Source organism: Sorex araneus, chromosome 11 (assembly GCF_027595985.1).
Source record: "Sorex araneus isolate mSorAra2 chromosome 11, mSorAra2.pri, whole genome shotgun sequence".
Classification (NCBI taxonomy): Eukaryota; Metazoa; Chordata; class Mammalia; order Eulipotyphla; family Soricidae; genus Sorex; species Sorex araneus.
In genome coordinates, this window is record NC_073312.1 from 46,301,457 (window position 1) to 46,317,652 (window position 16,196).

The window sequence follows — 16,196 nt, forward strand, 5'->3', positions numbered from 1 at the left end:
AAAATTCAAAGACTTTCTTTCTCTTCTCTTACTCTCTCTCTGTCTCTGTCTCTCTCTCTTTCAGTTGTAATATTCTCAAAAGCAGATTTTCTCAAATTGGGAGAAACTTCTTAGAACAGTCATTTGGGCAAAGACAGGAATCAAGAGTTGAGTATGAATTCTGTGTGTGTGTGTGTGTGTGTGTGTGTGTGTGTGTGTGTGTGGTGTGTTCTTACCTAGACTATTTGTTTAGCTCTTTGGGCCTGGCGGTTTTCCTCTGCACAGCAGATGATGTGTTGTAAGAGTTAAGTTAGGCATGTATTGCTTGGCAGCTAGTCACCTTGGCGTCACTAATGACAATAGTGTCCCGTTTTTGATACCGGGCCTTAAAAGTCATTCAGGATTTTTTTTTTGGGGGGTCACATCCAGCGATGTATAGGGGTTACTCCTGGCTCATGCACTCAGGAATTACTCCTGGTGGTGCATGGGGGACCATATGGGATGCTGGGAATCGACCCAGGTTAGCCACATGCAAGGCAATTGCCCAATCCGCTGTGCTATTGCTCCAGCTCCTCATTCAGGATTTCAAAGCTCTTAACTTGTACTGACTTACGTGGTACCTTTCTGGAAACCATTTCCTGGGCCAGTTTGCTTGCGTCACTCCAACGGGAGAGAGCTATGGTGATAGGTGATTGGTGATAGGATTTAAGGCTTTCTTGGCCTCACTGGACCCCACTTTTATTGGGTCTTAATTGAAAATTTATGGCACTAATGCAAAACATTTATCTTTTAGAAGTTTTTACTTAGGAATTAGAAATGGAGTCGGCATATCTTCAAAAGCACCTTGGGAAGTGTCTAACTCAAGGTCTTGTGGAAGTGGCAAAAAATCGTCCGGTGGATCCAATAGAATACTTGGCATTGTGGATTTACAAGTATAAAAGCAATGTGGCTGCGGAGCAGCAGGTAAACATGGACCTTCTTTTAGAAAATGAGAGTAGTATAATTTGTCAAACTTGTCTGCTTTAAAAAACTTCAATATTATAAAATTCAGTTTTCTAAAAATAGTTTATGGTATAAAATGTAGGCATCTGCCTCACTAGAAAAAGGGAAACAACATCCCCAAACATCTCTATTTGAATCACTATGGAATTTCTTCTCATTTTTTCCCCATATTTATCATACTCAGTTTAAGTTTGTGCTTTTTGTTGAAATGAAGCACACATTGTCCTGGTTACACTCTTTCCAAATGGAGCAATTGAAATTTGCTCAACCCTTAATGTGTTGTTGGTGATAAAGATGCTTTCAAGATTTTTTTTTTCGCTTTTTGGGTCACACCCGGCAATGCACAGAGGTTACTCCTGGCTCTGCACTCAGAAATCACCCCTGGCCGTGCTCAGGGGACCATATAGGATGCTGGGAATCAAACCCTGGTCAGCCGCATGCAAGGCAAACCCCCTACCCGCTGTGCTATTGCTCCAGCCCCTCAAGATTAATTTTTTTTATCAATAGCATCATTTCTAATTAGTCACATGATGCTTTTTTCACCAATGCTAGAGACAAAAGGAAATGGCTGAGTTGGAGCAGGAGAGAGCAGTAGCTTTGATGGAGCAGCAAATGATGGAGAGACTCAAAGCAGAGGAGCTCTTGTTTCAACAGGTAAGACAGCTCACTGGGGACCGGGATCAAAGGCGGCAACTGCGGCGTGTTCAGCACAGATACTGGAATTCCTCCTCTCCTGCTCTTGTTCCATAGATAAGGCTTTCTTCCAGCATCCTCTGTCACACAGATGTGTGTGTGTGTGTGTGTGTGTGTGTGTGTGTGTGTGTGTATCTTCTTTGCTGGAGAAGCAGCGGCAGTACAGTGGGAGCAAGAGTGCTCTCCTCTAACCCTGCAGTAATCAGCCTCAGGCGAGAGAGTCTGCTGCTGAGAACAGGACTGCCCAGGGGTCATTCAAGACCACCCATGAGCATGGTGGGGAGGAGCAGTGTGGGTGGGGGGGTGGGTAAGGCAGGAGGAGATGGTTCGTGATGGTGATGCTTTCAAGGTGATTCTCAGGGAAGGTTTTTTATTTCTTTTTCTTTTTCTTTTTCTTTTTAAAAATGGAACCAAATGGAGGGAGGAAGAATTGTTTTGATACTAAGAAATGAAGGGGTTGATTCCCAGAGACAGCTTTCCAAGGAAGTGAGCCAATGGGGCGTGGGACATATGACTTGGGGAGGGAGGAAAGATGGCGGGCACACATGTGTGAGTGGGTTCATAGCGGGAGCTGAAAGCAGTTTATGTGTGACTTTGTCTTTATGAGGTGATGACCATGATTACCTGGTGAGTTTGAGGAGGTGAAAGGGTAGGTAGCATGGTGGCAGGTTTGAAACGGTGGCTGTAGGGAATAATAGGGGAGAGCTGATAGAGAAAATGTAGCATTGCTTGCTAGCACGGGGCACTTGGATGCAGTCAGACCAAGAATTTATGATGGTGCCATTTGCTTTAGTTTTGTGACGATGTGGTTTTTGTCCTCTGAGTAGAGCTGAGTGAAGGTGTGGAGGAGAGACATCCTTGACTGACATACTTTGGGGGCAGGTGGGAGGGATGAAGAGCTGAATATGTTGGTAAAAAATGGTAAACGGTTGAAGGAATGGATCATGGGATATAAACTGGAAGACAAATTTCTAGAGTAGTTTCTAGACTAACTTATCAAGAACCGTGCAATATTGAAATTACTTAACTCTAGAAACATGACTTGAGCCTACACATTTTTTAATTAATTAATTTTATTTGGGGGTTACACCTGGCAGTGGTCAAGGTTTACTCTTGACTCTGCACTCAGAGATCACTCCTGGCCGGACTGGGGGAACACATGGGGGTGTCAGGAACTATCATCAAGGTAAGTACCCTACCCGCTTTACTGTTGCTCTGGCCCATACACAGTTTTTAGAAGGAAAGAAGGCTTTTATTTGAGTGTGTGGATAAAAAGAAAAATACAACCAAGGAAAATAGCTTCTCTGCTTAAGATCTCTTGATTTTTAGGGGGCAGAACATTCTAGGTATCTTACCTGGATCTGGCTGGTGAAAACCTTATTTCTTTCTGAGTTTTTATTTTCAGTCATTTGGCTCTGCTGTGTGTGTGTGTATGTGTGTGTGTGTGTGTGTGTGTGTGTGTGTGTGTGTCTGTGTGTGTCTGGGCCAGCCTTCAGTTGTCGATCTGTTGATAACTTTTGATGGGGCAGTGAAACAGTCACCCATTATTGTTTTGGGGAATAAACATGTGAAAGTGTTTGGTAGGCGCTGCTAATATATTTTTTAGAAACCCACGTCCAGTCATGACATGTAGACTATCAGGGAAATACATGTCAGAGATGCTCTAAGGCTCCTGGTTTGGTGAATGTTGGGCATGAAGTAAGCAAACACTTTAAATTACAAGCCAGTGGAAAAAAGATTTGCCCAAGCCTCCACCCTTAACCACCTCTGACTTTAGTCTTCAGAGAGTTCAAAAAATGTGTAAGTTTCTAGGGCTGAGCAATAGTATACAGAGCCTTGCATACAGCTGACCAGAGTTTGATTCCTGGCACACCATATGGTCCCCTGAACCTGCACAGAGTCATCCCTGAGCACTGCCACATGGCCCAAAAGTCAAAATAAATAAAATAATAAAACTATAGTTAGGAAAGGTCCTTGCTGCACAGGACTGATGCTAGATTGATGGTAAGAAAATATTTTCTGCCTTGGGCCTTGGTCAACTTCATAAAAAAGACTCAATTCATTAATATATTATATTTTGCAGACCAGGAGGCAAAATTGGGGATATTATGTAGGTATATTAAAATTGAGGATGTAGGTATATATGTAGATATAGCAAGAGAGAAAGCAAATTTATGTATGTTTTATCACAAATAATTATGATTAAATAATAGAATGTTATTTTTTTAAAATCAGGCTTACTACTGAAAAGAATGAAACTTTTTAAAGATAACTTTTCACTTAGGGGGAGGTTGGAGCCAATTTTCTCTATTGTCAGGATGAATTAAAATGTCAACACTGATCAGTAATGAGATTTTACATGTTGATCTTTGAAAATGTTTTTATTAACACAGATATTAGCATTTGTCCATGTGCATATTATTTTAATTGATCATAATTATTTATCTCTTGGAAGGAATTTGAGTAATTCCATCAGATTTTTTCCCTCTTGACATTTACCTTTTTATAATGTCATTACTTTGCAGATTAATGTCTTCCAATTGATGGTTTGTGAAAATTCTCAATTATACAGTTAAATAGATTTTGAAATATGAAAATTTTCTTTGCACTTACACTGAGGCTAGAATCACTCTGGAACTACATTGTTTGGGCCTGGAAAATATATCTACTACAAATTTCTGTAGGAAAAGAGAACTAGTTTTTTTATTATTTTGGATAGCACTGAAAGTATATAATAGCAGTTTGATGTTATATATATTATTCAAGTGCCAGTTCTTTAAATGACTTTCCTGCAGTGAAGTTTCACAGATAAATTTTATTTTACCTTGTATTTATAGATCGAACTGATTAAGAAACTAAGTTTATAGCAAAAGGCTAATTTTCAAAGCCATTCGACATGCTTGATAATAGTGGTTAAGATTTAGATATTGAACAGAATTCAAAATTTTACCACTGCCAACACACGTAACTATGCTGTATGGTAGGAAAAGTCTAGAAATCAGCTTCCGTTTATGATAAATTTGTGCAACTGATTCTGACTGAGTCCACATGTGCCATAACGAGCCACAATGAAGTAATAAGAACACCACCTCTTGTCTCAGTTGCAAGAAATCAGTGGTGCAATTGATTCAGGAAACAGTCAAGTAAACCAGTGAGCATGGAAATATGTCAATAAAACTTCACACTGGGGTCAGAGAGATGGTTCAGGGATTAAGGAACTTGCCTTGCATCCTATGGCTGCTAGTTTGAATCCCTAGCACCAATGTGGTCCCTTAGCCTACAGAAAGGGAGTTGCCCCCAAAGCAAAACCAAGAACTTTATTCTAGGACTGAAATTTGAATTTAATAATTTTTATGTGTCATGAAATATGACTTCTTTTTCCTATTTCTCAACCATTTAAGAATGTCAACATCATTCCTAGCTCGACTGCAGTACAGAAACAAGCTTGGGAAAGATTTGGCTGGCAGAATTTGGGCTCTGTCCTCTGTTGTAGATGGCATATTTACTGTGAAGATCAAATATATTGTTGAGACATTTATGTGACTTCAGATTGTGGGGGAACAGTTTTCCCCAACAGTGCCTGGACACATTGTGCACCGGGTCCGGGTAGATGGGGCAAAGGATAACAGGTGCAAGGAAACACCCTCTGGGAGCAGCTGATTACCTCATTGCCAAACACACACATATTTTATAGAGGGTCTCGGCTTACAAGAAATTCCAACCACATAAAGTTCATCAATACTGGCCTATCACCTTCTCTTCTCTGCTTTGCGATGGTCCAATCCCAGTCAAGGCTAGATGCTGTGGTTAGGATGACTTGCTAAGCATATGTGACAGTGTCTGTATTTTGGGCTCCTGTGACTAGAAGGTCGAGTGAAGCCCAAGGCCAGACACCTGGTGCTGATACCCTGTTCTTGTCAACTTTACCCAGATACTCTCTTCTGAGGGGCCTCACTTCTGGGCCACTTTGCAAGCTTGGGTCTTATCTGCTCCAATGCCCGTTTCCATGCTCCTCATCAGATTGCATTTAAGATTTTCTCATGTACTATTTTTTTTTTTGCTTTTTTGGGGGTGTCACACCCGGTGATGCACAGAGGTTACTCCTGGCTCTGCACTCAGGAATTACTCCTGGCGGTTCTCGGGGAACCCTATGGGATGCTGGGAATCGAACCTGGGTCGGCCACGTGCAAGGCAAATGCCCTACCCACTGTGCAATCGCTCCAGCCCCTCATGTACTATTTTATAACCAAGCATTGGTTGTTTGAAGACCCATCTATGCCTGAAGAGATTTTTAATGAAAATTTCAGTCTCATTGGTAGCTTCAAGAACAGAAAAAATGCCTTAATTTTGTACATATGGTAGTTTTCTGAAATTAACAATTAAAAATAATTTTTTAATTTTATACTTCAAAAATATTTGTAAAGTACCGGAGTATTGAGTGACCATGATCATTTAATTTTGTAAGTATCTTAAATTTATGTGTTAACATAAACTTAATTATCCCAGGACATTTCAGAGTAATAAAGTTTTCATTTCCTGCAACTGATCTGGCTTTAATATGACTTGTTTTTAATACTCAGCAGCAACAGGCATTACAGCTGGAGTTGGAAATGCAAGAAAGGGAGAGACAAAGAATAATAGAATTACAGAAAGCTCAAGAACAGGAGAAGGTAATTGGAATTTTAGAAATGTCTAATTTACATAAAATTGTTCATGGATAGTGTGAAGACTGTTCTTCCACACTTTAGCTGGTGATTAAACAATCTTCTCAGTTTACCTTTGTAAAACATAGAGACAACAGCATGATATTCTTATTTTAAAATTATTTTTTTATTAAGGAATCACCGTGAGGGTACAGAAACAGATTTACCTATTTTCGTGCTTGTGTTTAAGTCACACACTGTTTGAGTACCCATCCCTCCACCAGTGCCCGTTCTCCTCCACTGATGACCCCAGCATCCCTCCCACGCCCCCATGCCATCCCCTTACCCCACCCCACCTCTGTGGCAGGGCATTCCCTTTTGTTCTCTCTCTTCTTTGGGTGTTGTGGTTTGCCAAATGGAGGTATTGAGTGGCCATCGTGTTCAATCTATAGTCTGCTTTCAGCACATATCTCCCATCCCGAGCGGGTCCTCCCACCACACTTAACTTGGTGCTCCCTTCTCTATCTGAACTGCCTTTCAACAGCATGATATTCTTAGAAATGCTTCATGGAATTGTTGTAAGGATCAAGTAAGATCATGTATATGAGACTACTTTGTGAGCAGTAAAGTCTTATAAATGTGATATTATCAACATTTTCATCAAGATAATTATTTTTAATTGAGATATTGAGGGTTAAATCTTTTATAATGGGTTTTCTGATCCCCAAGACAGTAGTATCTCTCCTTCAGAGTAGACCTATTCTGTAATTTACATTACAAAACTTAATGTAAATTACAGAACTTACATTAAATTCATCGTAGACTTATTCTGCAATTTGCATTAAATGTTTTATATGTTTTTCATGTCATTAAATAGACAATGCGATAAATTATGCCCAAAGTCCATCCCCATTATCTTTACAAGATCAAGTCTTTGGTTTCTCCAGTGTGTGTTGGCGTCTAAAAGATCAGTGTCATATAGATCAAACTTCTGAATATTTCATCTTGTAATATATCACAAACATCTGTTACTCAAATATTAACTGACTTAATTTTTTTCCATAATGAAAGTGAAAAACAGAAGCAGATTTTATAGAGAATGCATATCAATGGCCTTAGATGAGGGCATCCTTGTTTAAAGCCTTTTTTTAAAGCTGAGGAGTGAATTAAATCAATGATATTTAAAAGTACAACTTCAAAGGTGCTATTTGTGTTTGAAAATACAGATGATGATGTTCCATAAGCCTGAGGGTGGCAGATAGTCATGAATGTACATACACACACGCATGCATACATACACACACATGCATACATACACAGGCCCTTCCTGTTGAGAGTCAGTGACCTAAAATTAAAGAAGTAGCAGCATCCAGGAGACTGATAAAAATAAGAAAATAAAAAACCCCTTTTTAAAAAAAAAATTGAGATGACCAGAGAGCTGCATTGAATGTTTGAAAAATCTGTTTCATGGGTAGGAGAGATAGTATAGTGATTAAGGTCTTATATGTGACTGACCCAAGTTCAATCTCTAGCACTCCATATGGTCTCCCGGGCACTTCCATGTGACCAAAAATAAATAAATAAATCACTGTAACACTGTATCACTGTCATCCCGTTGTTCATAGATTTGCTTGAGCGGGAGCCAGTAACATTTTCATTTGTCCCTGTCACATGCTAGTGTAGCCCAATGATGTCTGCTCGCTCCAGGAACACAAAGAACACATTGCTGTTACTGTTTTGGGCATATCAAATACATCACAGGTAGCTTGCCAGACTCTGCCATGTGGGGAAAAATAAATAAATAAGTAAATAAATAAATAAATAAAATATAAATAAATAAGCAAATAAAAATAAAGAGATTGCATGGTCGCATTTTCAGCTGTGCGCTCCAGGAAAAATTGCATCACTCTCTTCCCGGAGCTTTATTTTATAGTCTCTGGATCTTGGCCATTGATGAGATTACATGGTGCCAGGGGGAGTTTGTGGGTGTGACTGCAAAACTACTGGAAAACTGGGGATCTGGGTGGAGGAGGCCCAGTCCTGATCTGAGCAGGCTTGGGGATCTCAGCCACAGGTCCCACATACCTGGGTTCCTCTGTCGGTTTCTTCATGGGTGAGGCTCGTCCGGGCATGTGGAGAGTGGCCTTGAGCATGGCTGCGGCTGGGTTCTGGAGGTTTTTGGCTGCCGGGGCTCTGCTTGGGGCAGGGAGGGAAACTCAACCTGAACGCCCCCTCCCAGGGGGCCCTGGTGAAGACAGCCTGGCATGGGGAAACAAACAAACAAACAAACAAATAAATGGAAAAGAAAAGAAAAACTGGGTTCATGATAAGGCTGGACCTGTTTTATGCCTCCAGAAACAGTGCTCATGATTGCAGTGTGACTGTGCCACCAGAGGCATGGTATCTACAGTAACAGAAATGTACTGGGAAAATCCCGGGTTGAAGAGAGGGTTTAACATCTAAATTGTAAAGGGTTATGGTATAGTTGGGCCATTCAAATCTTTTTTTTTTCTTTTTGGGTCACACCTGGTGATGCACAGGCATTACTCCTGGCCCTGCAATCAGGAATTACTCCTGTCGGTGCTCGGGGGACCATATGGGATGCTGGGAATCAAACCCAGGTTGGCCTCATGCAAGGCAAAGGCCCTACCCGCTGTGCCATCACTCCAGTCCCCATTCAAATCTTTAAAAGCAGGATTATCAGAACTGCCAATCTGATAATGGCAGGGTGCTCGCACGCACGGACCTCTGCCATTTCTTCAATGTCTCTCTTATCAGGCTTGCTGCTTGATGACTCCTGTGTCATCTTATGTTGACGTTCCTACTATCTGAGAGGAATGGATTATTTTTCTAAAATTTCACTGAAAAAAATCTTTGGAGAAGCATAAAAAGAAAAGAAAAACATCTTGGGGAAGGATTCTGACCGCTTGGCTTTGCTAAGAATCTACTCCCATGACTGAGAACATGGACTTTCATACACTAAAAACCATGTGGTTGGGGGATAAGTTCCTAGTTGGTCTTAAGAAAATAACACCATGTTTCAAAAAACAACAATACCGGGGCTGGAGCGATAGCACAGCGGGTAGGGCGTTTGCCTTGCACGCGGCCGACCCGGGTTCGAATCCCAGCATCCCATATGGTCCCCCTGAGCACCACCAGGGGTGATTCCTGAGTGCAGAGCCAGGAGTGACCCCTGTGCATCGCCGGGTGTGACCCAAAAAAGCAAAAAAACAAAACAAACAAACAAACAAAAAAAAACAACAATACCAGGTATATCATTACGGTGAATATGTATGTAGTCATCACTTGATCACTCATTTCTGAGGGGCCTCGATGAATTAGCTCAGGTCACCCTGATATCTGAGAACAAACTATTAATACCGTAACAAAGTTTGGCTTGATTAGAAGAATGTTTTAGAGTTTAGAAAGAGATGGGCTGGAGTGAAGGAAAAACAGGTAGGGCGTTGATCTTGCATGTGGTTGAACCTGATTCGATCCCTGGCATCCCATATGGTGCTCCAAGCACTCCCAGAAGAAATTCTTGAGTGCAGAGCTTATAGCCAAAAACACCCCAAAAACCAAAAATCAGAAAACATTCATCAAGAGATCTTCCCAAAAAGTTGTATATAATTTATGGCGAAAATCTTCTATTAGTATTAAGTATTCAATGTAAATGTGATCTGCTGTTTTGTATCAAGAATATCCAACTGTTCCTTTAAGAGTAACAGTTTTTGTTGTTATGTTGATCATGGCACTAATATAAAAGGAAAATACTTAAGAATTAAATCTGGAATCAAAGGGAGCCATATAAATCATTTTGTTCATTTTTATTATAGGCAATGAGAATGTATATGGAAAGTTTAAAGAGTGGTGATACTTCAAGTATGGAGGTAAGAAGAAAACTGTATTTTCTGTTATATGAAAGGAATGAATATCCTAGAACTTAAAGCTTAATATTAATTCATTAATATCTACATTAATTGTTTTAGTTTAGGGGTCACACCTGGTGATGCTCAGGGGTTACTCCTGGCTCTGTATTCAGGAATAATTCCTGGTGGTTCTCAGAGGACCATATGGGATACCAAGGATTGAATCCTGGTTTTTCATGTGCAAGGCAAACACCCTATCCACTGTATTATTGCTCCAGTCCCAGTAGCTATATTTTTTTTTCTTTATTGGGTCACACCTGGATCCCAGACCTCATTTATCAGGTATATGCTCCACCATAAAACCACATCCTGGACCCCTGTATTTGCATTTTGGGGAGAGGAGTGGCTACTCCTAGCAGTGCTGGAGACTCTGCAGTACCAGTGATTAAACCCAGGGCTCTCACTTGCAAAGCCTGCATGCTAGTCCTTTGAGCTATCCCCCTGGCTTTGTGTTCGCATTTTTAAAGACCCCAAATACTGTGAGATCATGACCAAAGGATTACTTACAATGATGTGTTTAAATTTTGAATGTGTTTTTAAACAAGACAACATATTAATATTCTCTTTTGTGGGTATTGATTCATTCCATTAATTGACCATGTGGAATTTTTGGTGCCCTAATTAATATTTTCAACTAAGTCAATGTATACATTAATGTATTAATTTTGAATACATCTTAAAGGAAAATGAATCTTCTCTTTGTAGGAAGTAGACTCAGGCAAAACACTAGCTGAAATCAGTGATCGCTATGGAGCACCTAACCTGAGCAGAGTAGAAGAGCTTGATGAACCGATGCTATCCGATGTAAGTATCTTTGGGAGAAAAAATAGCACCTTATTTCATCTGGGTAAGCTTCGTCTGTGTAGGACCATGGTTAGTCGCCTAAAGGGCCTATGCTTCTTAGGTAGCTAGCAGCTCTCTGGGTGTTATCTAGACCCCTAATTAGCCTTCTTCTAGACACCATCACTGCTGACATAGGCCCACCCCATGTTGGGAAGTCGGCAGGGATGGGGCAGGGTCTAGAAGCTGACCTGGAAGTAATACTATGCCTCTTAGTACAGAAGACAATCTATTTATTTTTGAGCTAGACTTTGAAATTTTCAAAATCACTTCAAAATGTGTATTCAAAGTCATCAGTTTTGGAGGGCAAATATTTTAGGTTTGCTAACCTTGGAACAAAATGCAGACCTTAATGAAAGTGCATGCTTTTACAGTATATAAACGCATTTTTATAAAAGTGCCTAGAGTTTTCTGTGTGCCAGACATGGTACTTGGTGCTCTTAAGATGAAAACATATTTTTCATTGGCTTAGGGAAAAAAATAGACAAACAGTAGGTACTGTCATAGTGACTGATAATGATTGTCCAAATGGGCTCTGGGCGTAAGAGCCGGGGCCATTAGCAGCCCAGCAGCCCACACGACAGGCGTGACCTGGAACTGCTATAGCTGAGGTGTTTCCCTTAATTACCTTAGTGACTAGCCCCCGCCAGAAGGAATGAGGGTCACCAGGAAGGGCAGGAGATATAGACGAAAGGGGTGGATTAATGAATGCAGCAAAAACACAATTGTTATTTACTGAATTTTAATTTTGCTTAAAATACTTTAAAACTATCAAAAGCTTCGTTACACCTAATTACATGAGGTGGTTTCTAATACAGAAATGGCCTGAACTCCATTTATTTTGGCTAGTACACTTTCATAATTCTAATTGTATTAAAGCCTATTTATTTTTATTTTGCTTTTAGGCTTCACTAAATATTGATCAAGATATAGATTTGTAGATCAACCAGCTTGAGAGCAATACATTTTCCTGCTTGTTTCAAGTTTTCAAATATGAGTTTCCCAAGTGTATTTTTCACTCCAAACTTGAGCTCTTCGCCCCCACCCCTCGATCTAAGGAGGGAAATGGGCTACAAGGGTAGCCTAAAAATGCAGTGTTGGATTTTCTACTGTGAGAACAGCAAAGTATCCTGAAGCAAACACCAAGGACGAGTAGGAGACACAATAAAAAGAATCTATATGCCTCAGGGCCAGAGTGATAGTACAGTGGGTAGGACATGTGCCTTTCACGTGACTGGCAGACCCAAGTTTCTGCTATCCCATATGGCCCCCTGAACTTTCCAGAAGGGATCCTTGAGTGCAGTGCCAGTAGTGAGTCCTGAGCACTGCCAGGTGTGGCCCCCATACAAAATAAGACAAAACAAAACAAAACAAAACAAAACAAAAGGACCATGTGTGCCTCCCTGAGAGCAAGAGTGCCTGGGATGGAAGGTACTGGATGTGAAGAGCAGAAAGGGCTTTGGGCTCTGGAATATTCAACATATCTGAGATGCACATGTCCTTCTGGAAATGAACTGCAGAGTTCCCGCGTCCTGGGGATGATGCTGCAAGCTAATTTCTGAGCACACACGCTGGCGTGAGAAGGCAGGTCAGTGCCGATAGAGGCATGCTTGGATGGAGATCAGAGACTGAGGTCAGTGAGGTAAATAAAGGTGCAAGTGCCAAAGAAACAGATTAGGCATTAACGCTATTTACTTTCACATAGCAAGAGAAATCACTTAGAGATTCTGGGTGGCAAAGAACAAAATACCTTCCCCTTCTTACTCCCAATATATGCATACATATATTACTGTACAGTTATTTCTGGGTAGGAGGAAAAGCAAGGGCAGGGACAGGGAAATGAAGATGGGACAGCCTGTAAGATGCAGTGAAGAATAGCAGAACTGGGCAAGAATGTCTGTCTCTTCAGGAAAGTGGATCTGATCTGAGTTTAAACTCCAAGCTAAGAAGTTGACAGTCTGTACCAACAACGGGAATGGCGATGACAATAGTACACTGAAAAAACTCGTGGGCAACAGGCAAGAGAAAATGCTGTTAAGCTGCAAAGAGAATATTTAAGACCCTTGATCGGTGTGATTTCGGTTGCTCGCACTTAAGATGCTAATATCATGGTCTAGGCTTGGGGTAACGAAGGCCAGGAGCCTAGATTGGGGCAGGTTCATTCAGTGAACATTTACCAGGCGCCTGTTAGATCCCGAGAACTGGACTAGTTTCTCCTGTGCACGAAATGGTTCCTGCTCCCAAGTCATTCACAGTGTAGTAGGGGATTTAAGTAAAATAAGTGAACTTAGAAGCTGATCGGGTGCGTGCAAAAGGCATGGCAAGAGCTCAGAACTTCTCTCTGACACAGAGCTGGTAGCAGGGGCATTTGGCTGGCAGGTACTCTAGAACTGACAGAGTTGATAGAGAATATACCATGTGAAATAGCCTTTGCCAAAGTGTCATCCCTAGGGAAAGCATTCAGGTGTAGACCACTGGAAACAAAAATGTACCAGCTTGAAAATTGGTAAACTTTGCACTAGCTCCGGAGTTCGAATATTAATAATACACAAATGAAGTCTCTAATTGGATATCAGATTGTAACTATTTCTACCACCACTAGATGTCACAAAGATTCAGGTTTTAAAAGCCTTCCTGTAAGGTCTGTGGACACACACACTTTTTTTTTTTTTTTCAGAAATAAAGTCTATACTATAGTATCCACACGTATAGTAAAAGACTTTTTAATGGCAATAATTATTACACGATGCTTCAAATATGTACATGTGCATACAAAATTATGCAAGCAATATCTTTCACCTAACCCACATTTAACAGATATTAGTCACTTACCATATATTTGACAACTTTTTTTTTAGAGTTTTATAGTATGAGACTAGCATTGATTCTCCATCCCATTTGTTTATTGCCTGCTTCCAGCTGACCATTAGCATGAGAGCGGTAGATACATTTCCCAGTATACATGCTTGATATTTTCATGAAGTTGTATATTTGCCAATAAATAGCATAAAATGTGTGGTGAGGGGCCAGGTTGACAGCTCAGCAGTCAGGAGAGTATACTTTGCATCTGCTGAACCTGAGTTCAAACCCCAGGTCCATTGGCTGTGGCCCTGGAGGTCCACCAGGTACCACGGGTCTGGGCAGGGGTGCCTTTTTGAGGTCTCTGGCGAATATGGCCTGGGCAGTTTCTTATCCTCTGACCCTTACTTTGAACCACCAGAGACTGGTTGGTTGGCTGAGGATTGCTGAGAAGTGTTGGGGGCCCCTGAGTCCTGCTTTGAAGGCCCCCTCTCCTATGCCCCAAATTTTGGGGGGTGGGATTTTAAGTGTTAAGTGGTAACACAAGTTTTACAATTTATTTGCAGTTTTTAGATTTATCCTTATCAACAATAGATCTACTTTATTTGTTGCATAAAGTCCAGTGATACCCAGTCTTCCTTTGGCAGTTCTTAGACTGTTTGGGATGTGTCACGCTTTCACAAACATCCTTGCATGTGTTTCTTTACACAAGTGTGTTCACAACCAAATTCAAAGATTTCGGTTGTACACAGTCCCTTGACAGCTCTGTAGGGGTAAACCAAGGTCTTTCAGACCACAGTGTTCCTAGAGAATGTATCAAGAAAACCAGGGCAGAGTCTTCTGACACGGAGGTCTACTGAAAAGGGTGGGGATGCATGTGTGAACTTTGCTCTAGGGCAATGGTTTTGAAATTCCAGCATGCACCTTGAACATAACTTGCTAAAAGATTTTTTAGAAATAAGCCCCCACAAAAGTAGCTCATTCTGGGCTGGGGCGGGAGAATTTGCATTTTTAGCAAGTTCTTGGATGTTGCTGCCTCTGCTTCTGAGCAATCAGAAAAGTCGGCCGGACAGTAGATAAGGTTCACCTGTGCAATTTCTGGTGCGGGCTCCCCCCACCCCCCCACCTATCCCAAGCTAAATGCTTTCCCAAGTTGCCATGTGAATTTGTGTCCACCAGCGGGATATGGGTGTTCCAATGTGCTATGCCTTTCCCATGGTTGATAATGTCACACTTCAACATTTTTTTTTTTGCCAGGAATAAAGCACGGTAGCCTCTTTGTTGTTGAAATAGCATTTTCCCTGATTATTACTGAGATTATAAATCATTTCATGAATATTGGGTACTAAACTTGATTTTCTAGGAGTTTCCTGTTCATTTAATTTGCTGATATTTTCTATTGATTAGTTTGTTCTTACTGATTTTCTTTGTGGGTTTCCCGGGGTGGGAAATGTCTCAGGTGTTGGGCCTTTAAACTTGGTTTCTAGTGTTTATTGCAAAAATGATCCATCTTAGTTTAGACATACTATTATTTTATCCATGCATTGTGCTTTATAATTTTTTAATAATGAAACATTGATTTGAAAATGGAGACAATGGTGGAGGGAAGGTCACAGTGTGGAACTGGTGCTGGAACAGTGAGTGCCTATAACAAATACATCATGAACAAATTTGTAAACCAGTGTTTAAATAAAGTTGGGGGAAAATAAGATTTTCAGTCTAAGGGTTATCTTTAAAAATTATTTTTATGTATTTTATCTAGATTTTCAGATTAATTTCCTTCAAATAAGTCAGGGATCAAATAAATAATTTAGGATTAAGGTGAACAAATGTAACCAATTCTTAGTTTTACATTGATGTTGCTGAAATACTGTAAGTGCTAAAAGTGAACTGATTACAATTCATACATCTCAATCTACTTCTGCCACTACTAATATTTTTTTACCTTTTGATGATTAAATAAGTTCTTCAAAAAGAAAGAAATAGAAGCTTTCGAATCAGAAAATTTCACATATGAGTGGAATCATTCTGTATCTTTCTTCTTGTGACACTTCATTTAGCGTGATTCCCTTCCTTTCCATTCATGATGTTGCAAAAGGCAAGATTTCATATTTTCATATAGCTAAGTCATATTCTATTATGTATGTATACAATACTCAGTCATCTGTCAGTGGACACTTGGGAGTTGGGCCACACCCTGAGGTATTTAAGGTTGGCCTGCCTGTCTCCCTCCCTCCCTCCCTCCCTTCCTTCCTTCCTTCCTCCCTTCCTTCCTTCCTTCCTTCCTTCCTTCCTTCCTTCCTTCCTTCCT

General features: G+C 40.7%; 1 protein-coding gene across 1 annotated transcript; it reads left to right on the forward strand.

Moving 5' to 3' along the window:
- Window positions 1-795: 795 nt before the first annotated feature.
- On the forward strand, window positions 796-12,027 carry DYDC1 (DPY30 domain containing 1). The gene is made up of 6 exons (XM_055118669.1): window positions 796-942; window positions 1,534-1,635; window positions 6,255-6,344; window positions 10,154-10,207; window positions 10,952-11,050; window positions 11,992-12,027. The coding sequence occupies exons 1-6, from the start codon at window positions 796-798 to the stop codon at window positions 12,025-12,027; spliced, it is 528 nt and encodes a 175-aa protein (XP_054974644.1).
- The last annotated feature ends 4,169 nt before the right edge of the window (window positions 12,028-16,196 follow it).